A 9,993-nucleotide genomic window follows, 5' to 3' on the forward strand; every position below is an offset into this window, starting at 1 on the left:
AAAGATAACATTCTCACAAAGTTAATCAACTGTTTAATCATTGTGTTACAATGTTTAAGTAGTATACGAAAAATAGGAGAACGCATGCATATAGAAATCAAATTAACTGAAACGTTTATGATTTGAAATACTTCTGAAATGTACATTTTGATACTGAGCTTATGATTCTAATTGACAAACAGGAAACATAAGTAAGACCTACCTTGAGGAGGATCTTCGAACAGTTTTAGATCAGCTGGTTTTCGAACCAACCATAACGATCCATTGTTTAGACCGATTTCCACCAGTGGCTTCACCCGGACGTTTCGAAAATCAGTAGCATTTCCAACATGAGTTCGTATTTTTGAAATCGATAATTCTACTGAAGGACTTTCAGCAAGCTCCGTAATGTCCGGCACTACTAGAACTCTGTAGAAGGGCACGTGCAGAGGGAAATCGAGTGGTATAGATATTTTTGCTTGGCGCGTTGGAAAATCCCATCCGTAAACAAGACCTGAAATCGTGAAAAAAGCTAAATTAGTTCTGTGATACTTTATTGAATTACGATCTATCTATTAAATAAAGTGTGTATTTTGTTTTATTTCTTAAATAAAAAAACATACAGATCTGAAAATGAAAATACAGGCTTGTCATAAAAGGTCAAAAAGATAAGATATTTATTACCATCCATAATAGTTGAAAATTTTAAAAGAAACTTAAAATGCTTTATATGTTGCTGGATGTAAAATTTAACAGAATGAATCTGAATACTAGACAGTGCATTTCATAGCTAATGATTTAATTGATTACTTAGTTATCCATTTACTTGGTGATTCAATTAGTTGTTAATCTAAATAATAGTTTAAGCTAACTTACGCAAGTTAATTGCTTTGAGTAGTTACTTTGTATTTCCACCCTCTCTCGTTATCAACCTTTTAATTATCATACAGCTTTCATTATTTCTGTCGAAAAATCTACGAAACACTAATGGATCATTATAACTGAAACCATATTTGAATAAAAACATTCGACGGTTCTGGATTGAAATATTGGATGACTTTTTCAACTTGCTCCTCAAAACGCTCAGAAATAAGATCTGAGGAATAGGAATGTTGACATAACACAGTTACTTATCCCTTACGAAATCAACTTTATGGTAAGACACATCATCCTGTCTACCCGATAAAAAAAATACGCATCATTGGCATAAATCATTAGCGTTTCAGGATGTACTTGGTCAGCTTGCTTAGGTGTGATCTCTTTATTCAAACTATCATATATGAAAAAAAGGTTGTAAGGCTTGAAAGAACCATAAAACAATCAAGTGGCAACAATGTTACGCTATAGCTCATTTGCATAAAATGGTTAGTGATTTGAAATAAAGTAAGCACTCAGAGTAATTTGTTAATAAACGGATTAATCATTTATTGATTTAATTACTTAATTAACTAGTTTGAGTGCATATGTTTACTAATTAATGGACATTCCGAACTAACTACAGGTGGTAAGTAACAATTTAGACTACCGTGTTGCACTACTGTGTGAATTATAATTGTAGTATAAGCTTACACACACCTCGTTGATCGATTTAAAGGCAATAACTGATAATATATTTCTTCATTCAGTTAATTAAGAAAAATATCTAACCCTATTATTTACTTTAAAATTTAATTGTGATAAAACTCAGTCAATCTTCTTATTTATATAATTTAATCAGAATGTATTAATTAAAATTTTGATTAAATGTAATAAATTATTTGCGTTATTGAAATACTACCCAAGGTAATTAATTTCTTGATTAATGATAAGGTTATTTTTGTGGAATAAAACACTTCTAGGAGCCATTCCATAATATTTATTTTCATTTTAATAAATTAACTACACAGTTGGTGGCAGAGAAATTGAGTTGATTTAGGTTCTGATAAAATTTCTGTGACAAATATTTAATTAAAAACCATGTTCTTTTAAATTGGATTTTGTCTGTGACTTGCCATGAAGTAATTAATACAATATTTAATTAATAATCATGTTCTTTGAATTAATTTTCTACTGAGCCTTCAATTAAAGAAAGCCGCTAATTAAGAAGTTTAATTAATATTTTTTGAAAGATATTTGTATTCTATAAATACATACACTAGCTTGCAAAAGTATTAGGTCAAACTCAATATTATAGACTGTTGATTCAAAATGTAGTAAACTTGCTTAGTAATCTTAACAGCAAAAAAGTAAAATCAACGCTTTAAAGTCAATCACAATCAAATACAATTTTCATATCAGTCAGGTAATAAATTGTCATCCATGATGAGCGATTTTCGTACACTATGAAACATTTCTCAGTAAAGAATTGTTATAAAACTATTTATTTAATTGCTATTTTGAAATATTCAACCAGAAAAATCAAATATTTATAAGAAATGTGATATTAAAACTGTTTAGAGAGAAGCAATCGTTTATTGATTGTCTTTTTCTAATACGGTTAAACAACCAGAATTCTAGCAGCACTAACTAAGCCCATCTTATGAAGCCATTTAGTTCCGCCAAGCTGGGTACATACTGTAGCCGAGGGGTTAATGTGTCAATCTCATGACCGACTGAACAGCAATTCGAATCCCAGCGTTGGCACCGCAATATTTCTCTCATTCCTTCTATAGATGAATTTTTTCCTGTGCCCTGCACTCTTCAATTGGCGACATTAGACTATTAGAATACAAAACTAACATTCACGCAAAAATGACTCAGAATCACACAGCTCCAATGTCCTGTAAAATTTACTTTTTACGGTTTAGAAACCATTCTAGATGTAAATGGTTACAAAACCGTATATTTTAGTATTCACAGTTTTCTTACCGTACCAGTTGTAAACGGCTTCAAAACCGTAAAGGTAAATAAACTTTCTTAACTATTAGCTTTATAATATAAGCATGACATAAACTATATGCTTAATTGGATGGAAAGACTGCTGCCGCCTTAAATAAAAACTTTAACAGTGTACAGTGCAACGAAAAAATAAAAGACGGACTACACCCTGGATAGCTTTTGATCCTAATGATCAGATCTTCACTTTCCAGGACTCATTTTTATTGATTCGATTGGTTGATCTCAAATATGTTAATTAATTATTGCAGACGGTATTTTAAGTTAAGAAAGCAGACATTATATGAAGAAACATACCTTTTTTTGATCGGATTTCTGACTCCTAAAATATTAGGAGTAGCCTCAATCTAGGAAATACGGTCCATATAGTTTAGTCAAGAGGGCGATCCAAAGTTAGGACCCCTTAATGTTAATTTTACCTTTTTGCGTATTTCGCTATATCTCAAGAACATTTGAAGCGAATTAAACAATTTTTGCACACAATTATGACATTCGTTTATACAAAAAGTAATACAATGCAAAAAAAATTAATAAGCATTCATTATTTTTCATTATTTTATGAAATAATAGTCAAAAAATTTGTGAATTTACAGCATTTCTCAGCTTGCAACTAACCCCTACATTTTGGGATTCTGAAATTCAAATCCTTCGGTCGAAAGAAAGGTATGTTTATTCAGAGAAAATACGTTTTTGTGTCTACTTTCGTGACTTAAAATATTGTCTGCACTAATTAATTAACATATTTGAGGTCATGGCCTCGAATCATTAAGAATGACTCCTAGAGCATTAGTTCATTAAATCAATATTTATTCAAGGTGGTTATTTTATTTTTCATTTTTTTTGGCTCACTCTACATTAACATAAGTACTGGATTGGTAAGTATGGAGTATTTCTTTGCTCATAGTAATATTATTTAGCTATAATATAATTTTAACTAATCTGCATACTTTTGCATATTTATTTACTGGGTCTTAACCGTAATTTTATATGTATACTATTAGTTTAATATTGACATTGGTTTTTATAGAATTTGTTCTTAAATGACTTCAAATATTCACCTGAACTACATTTGCGATTAAAACCAAGAGCAAGAAGATTTAAAATCCCAAATCGAGTGTAACACATATATTGGTGCAATTAAGAACAACGGAAATAAATTATGCAAGAAAAAATGGACGCACAGGAAAATAAAATGCCTTTCAAAGATAGATGAAAAAAATTTCACGCTAATGAAATAAAATTTAAAAACTTTACTAACTGGAATAACATTTAGAAAAAGAAATTTTAGAAAAAAAAATTTAACAGTTAATAACGTTTTTTTATTAAGAAATTGAAGAAAATCTTAACAAATCCCCTTTATTAATTGTTTAAAAGATAATTTTTTTCTAATGAAACTGATTAAAGCATTTATTTTTATAAAACGATAAGACAAAATCAATTCATTTGTTTTTTTTTTTGTTTATTAATTAAATATATTTCTTTACTTTAAAAAAACTTAGCAGAGGAAATATTTTTTAATTTTCAAAATTTTAAAAAAGGATTTTAATTACTCTAATTAATTTAGGATTATCTTAAGAGGTTTTATTACTTTTTTTAAAATTAAAATGAATTGTTACTCTTAGTTTTGTTCTAATATATGTATGAAAAATTTTTTATTTCATGTCAAAACTCAATTTTTTGTTACTTAATTTTTTCGTGTAAATTAGTACTGGAAATGTCTTAAAAGTTTCTAAAAGGCTTCAAACTTTAAAATTTTTGGTTTTAAAACACTTTTATGAAACGTTAATTTTCTTCTTCTATTCCATAATGTATATTTTATTATTTAAAGTTTTTTATATCATAACAAAATTACAAACAATATATTCTACTTAGGGTTTGTGTGTTTGCGCAAAATTCGATCTGAAATGAAAAAATACATATGTAAATCTCCGTGAACTTGAAAACGTTGATCAATCATAAAGTTTACTTCTTGAAGTAAAAGTTTAACAAAAGGTTTTAAATTTTTAAATTCTATCAAAAATGAAAAAAGTATATGAATTGCTGAGAAATACTTGTTTGAGAATTGCTGAAACTTCACCAAATGAGCGATAAATAATACAGTTGTAAAAATCACGTTTAAGATAATAGTTGAAAAATAAAGAAATTGTTATTACAAACAGAATTCTATAGAAAAATTCTCATCTATAACTCAATACAACAATCTTTTGTTCCAATTTTATGATTTAATCTTTTAAATTTAGCTTTTCAAAGCGCAAATGATAAAGTTTCAGTTTAAGAAAAAAAATTTGAAATGAAGTAACCTTTTATTGACAACAAATGTTCTTCGACCGAATGCATCAAGCTTGGTGACACTTATTCAAGAAAAAATTTGCATTTCAGCATAGCTAATAACTTAAAATTTTTAACTTAAATTTAATAAATAGATTGATCAAATACAAGCGAAATTAAATGGAGATGAAATTGACAAAACAAACTTCAAATAATTTTATAACTTATCTTCGGGTTTCTGCTTTGTAAAGTGGAAACATATGCCTGATTTAATCACTGATCTATTTATTATATTTTTATACGAATGTTTATTCGTTTGGAGATTTCGAAGAGTTATTTTAAACAAAAATACAAATGAAATTAAGACGAGAGGGAGAGGAGGGATATTTGAAAAGGCATCGCCGAGATTCAAATAACATTTTTTTGTAAACTAAGAGATAATGCAGTGAAAAATGTATTTGCTGTGTTCGTTGTGGGAATTTAGTTAATATTTTACTTACAGAAAGTTAAAAATCTTAAGTTTAACCTACTTAACTTAACTTACCTACTAAATTAACTTAATTTAACCTACTAAGTTAACTTAAGTTAACTTAGTTAAAGTTAAGTTAAGTTAAGGTAAGTTAAGTTAAGTTAAGTTTAAACAAAAAATATGCTCAGGGACTGGGATTTTCCTAACAGAAGAATTTTTTTAAATAGTAATTGCGGTGGTAGAAGAAATCCTATGCATCACAGAAATTACTATAGGAATAGTCAAAAATAAAATTATGAAGCATAACAACAAAACAGAAATAAAATTCAAAGTCTAAAAGAAATAAGTAAAAATCAATATGTGAAATAATCTAAACGAAATATTTTTAAATCTTAGGTGGTTTAGTTATTTTATTCACGCGTTTTAATGCTGTATACTAAAATAATTAATCAGCGGCACAGGCCAGCATTCATTAACTTTAATTAATAAATCTCTGAGAGCGACGTATTTTACTGAGAAATATTCAAATTTTATTAATGATTCAACAGAAATCCCTTAAAATATTTCTCTAGGGTTTTCGAAAACTGTATGTTTATTTTTTATGCAATATTTACATTTGTTTCATTTCAAAATGATTCGAGAATAAATTATTCACTCTTTGAAAAAGGAATATTTCATAAGAATGTGCCTTTCACTTTAAATCCTATCTTTCTAATTATCTAAGGGAAGATGCGATTGCTCGTCCTCCCAGTGTGAAGGTCCAGGTTCGAATCCTGGCGATGGCAGGACGATTTGAATTTGCGACCGCAGTGCCAGTGGTAGACCAATCATGGTTAGGATCCCCTGTCTATTGAGTTTACAGAGAAAGGTTTTCTTAGCTTTCCTCTCCGTGTAATGCATATGGGGGTTTATTTAATAGAAAAGTCTTTGAAGAAGGTTAGTTTGTTACGATGGCCTTATCCAAGAGTTACTTTGTCCTCTGGGTTGGGTTAAGAATTACCGAAATACAGAATTTAATACTGATTCCCGCGAAGTCTAAAATGGGTCGGCTGTTCAGCAGCTATTATAAAATTATAATACTATCTAAGGGAATAATGCACAAATTCCTTATTGAAAAATAATAAATTTATAGAGCACATTGTGATGCAATTGTTAAATTTTAATTATTTTATTGATTAGATTTTTGATTTTATTTAAGACAAATTTTTTTTTTTAATTTTTTCATCCATAATAATTTTTAAGAAAATAACGATAAAATTTTGCACACATAATTGAAAAAAATTTGCCAAAAAAATATGTATTTTTAATTTTTTTTTTCATTTATTGTATTTTGTGTTCCAAGTATTCTCATTAAACAAAAAAGAGATATAAAAAGTTTGAGTTTTATTTATAAATTTTATTTTTTATTTATTTTCTGTATTTAAATTATTGCTTGATGGTACAAAATTGCGAAGAAATTCTCTTTTATTTTAATTGAACAAGTTAACATTAAATGCTTAGATCTATAATTTTATGTTTATATTATTATATTTATAATTTTATTTCAAAGCATTGATATACAAAAATATTAAAATTAATTACAGACTTCAAAAAAAATGTTTTAGAAAAACAGAACACAAAAAATATTAAAATATAAGGATTATTAGGAAAAAAATTAAAATTTAGTTTTTCTCAGGATGAAAAAAGAAGCACTTATTCATCGAAGTGGGTAAAAAAAAATTTAAGCTATCATAATATATCAAGGAGTGGCAACAGTTATAGTAAAAAATAGTAGCTAATTAATTTTACTATCAATTTATTCGCGAGCGAGATAACAGTGTATTGAATGATTTTATTCACCAAGGTTTAGTATAACAATATTATGCACTGGAAATAATATGTTTTAGAAAAGTAAGGGGAAAAAACTTTAGAACATTAATCATATCCATATGCTTACTGCAACTTTTGAATCACCATGTGTTAATCAATCTTCTAAAACCTAAAATTCGTTTCTGACCAAAAGTAGTTAATTAGTTTATATGCTAACAATCATTAAACTTTAAATGAATCACCAATTGTAAAAATATCTATAACATAAATAAAATATTAAATGTGAAAACAATACATATTTCTAAACTGTAAAAATTTCCGAATCAAATTACGGTAAAAAACACCAGCACTTTGGTTGCATCATCCGGAAAATCCATTTAACCATAAAATCCCTTTCTAGCGTAAAATATTATACTGTAATTTTTACAGTAATAATTACTGTAAAATCACTTAATCACTCTTACTAAATTAATATTGCTGTGAGAATTACGATAAAATATTTTACAGTAGAAATGAATTTATTTTTACAGGTACAAATTACGAAACAAAAAAATTTTGACGTACCGTAATTTATAGAAATAATTAACGTAAAATCACTGAATCACTAGAATTGAATAAATATAGCTTCAAAAATTACTGTGTATCAGTTTTTTTTGTCCGTTATATGTTCCGGTAGAAATGGATTTTACGTTAAAATGTACTGGCATCCCGAGTGCCGGTATTTCTTACATGAATTGTTTTTACAGTTCATAATTTAAGAGATGTAATATTAAATATTTATATAAAAAATATTTAATCACTATACAATTACGATTAATCACTACACAGTACAATTTAATCACTATGAAATGGAAATTGTTTTTATTTATTCATTTGTAAGATATTTTCTAAAAAAATTCAGTGTAATCTAAAGAAGAAAAAAACTTTTTGAAGAAAGTATACAAGATTGAATTCTGCAAATTTATTTTTTGGATGGACGTTTTTGCAGTCAAAAGAAAGCAAAAAATATTTTACTTGATTCATTTTTGAGATGATGATTAATGATTGCGTAGCAGACTTTTTGTTCCATTAAGTTCGTAAAAAATGTGGCAAAAATTTCGTAATAGCTACCTAGTGAAACAAGCTTTATTAAGATTCATTATTTTCTGAAGTGCATAGTTAAGGCACGCACTTTAGCGTGATTAAAAATAATGAAAACAACGGGGTGTTCGCAAGTAATTATTTGCATGCTGCGGAAATAAAAAGTTAGAATAAGAAAAGGAATTCGAACAATTTTTTTTTAGTTATGATTCTACTGAGTAAATTAAGAATTTATCCAAAACCAACAACTTATTGCATTTTGGATATCTTTATAATTTCTAAGCAAAGTGTTAATAGTTGAAGTAAAATTATGTCATTTATTTTTTTCTTATTTCAGGATAAAGTAAATGTGTCTAATAAAAATGAGATTTCTTAAAAGACGAAAAAAAAATTTAAGAAAAAAGAAAGTCATTTAATAATTTTGCACCGAATGTTAAGGTACTTTGTTTTAGGCATTTTCAGAATGGCTGAATACACAAAATATTCATTTCAGCTTTATGAACAGTAATCAATAATTAGCTTTTCAGTCAAGCAATTTTTACATATTCGACATTTGCTTTTAAATTTCGATTACCTTTCTTAAATTTCTGACTTAAAATTTATACCATACCTGCCAACTTCTACGCATTTGGCGTAAAATTTTGTTTTTATATTTAAAGTGGTAGTAAATATATACAATTTTTTGTTTCATAAACTTATATTTTAAATTATTTTAATCACCACTATTCTTAAAAAAACTAAGCACATATGTTAATATGTGTTGCTAACATGGTATCAGCTGAAGCTTCTTGAAATACAACGTATTTTTTTTTACTTACAATTGAAATTTTAATTCCATTTTACTACCACTGGGAAAAATCATAATGGAAGGGATCAAAAGTTGGCAGGTATGCATTACATATTGGAGTATTCATTTCATATTGGAGTATTAGTTGGTTGCACCAACTATCGCTTTAGGTTTATAGAATATTGATTGCTTACCCTACAGTTGGTATTTACTGTATTGATTCATTGGTATGTCGATTGGTTGCGCCAAGTATTTTAATTTATTTTATAACTGGAGTCGAGCAGCCGACGCCAGTTATTACCAGCCGACCCAATTCTCAGTTTTTAACTGTCACTGCTCATTTCCGTAGCCTTGTAGCTTTAAACCCAACCCTGAAGACAAGGAAACTCTTGGATTCAGCACTGAGACAAACTTGTTTTATGGAGGACGTTTTGATGGAACTAATTCGCATTCGCGTTATGTGGAGAGAGAAAAAAACACGAAAACCTCCCACGTTTTACCTGATGGGGAGGGGACCATGATCCGTCTACTACTGAGGATATTTTACGTCAGCACTGTGGTCAGTGAAGCTGGGTACGGAACTAGAATCGACCAGAAGTTGCTGGGTTTCGATCTCGGTTCACCTCATTAGGAGGAGAGAGCTTTATCTCCTGAGCCACCACGGCCCGAGTGCTATTATTGTAATATTTAGGAACATATATATATAACCGTAATTTACAGAATTAAT

The 9,993-nt window shown here is 28.2% G+C and overlaps 1 protein-coding gene across 1 annotated transcript in view; it reads right to left on the bottom strand.

Annotated features, from left to right (window-relative positions):
* Window positions 1-9,993, bottom strand: part of LOC107449160 (proto-oncogene tyrosine-protein kinase receptor Ret) — a 163,300-nt gene that overhangs the window by 109,591 nt on the left and 43,716 nt on the right. Inside the window, exon 2 of the mRNA XM_043049729.2 lies at window positions 203-493. Coding sequence (XP_042905663.2) covers window positions 203-493 — 291 coding nt within the window. The remainder of the gene's footprint in view (window positions 1-202; window positions 494-9,993) is intronic.

The sequence above is a fragment of the Parasteatoda tepidariorum genome, chromosome 3 (genome assembly GCF_043381705.1).
Source record: "Parasteatoda tepidariorum isolate YZ-2023 chromosome 3, CAS_Ptep_4.0, whole genome shotgun sequence".
NCBI classification, from domain to species: Eukaryota; Metazoa; Arthropoda; class Arachnida; order Araneae; family Theridiidae; genus Parasteatoda; species Parasteatoda tepidariorum.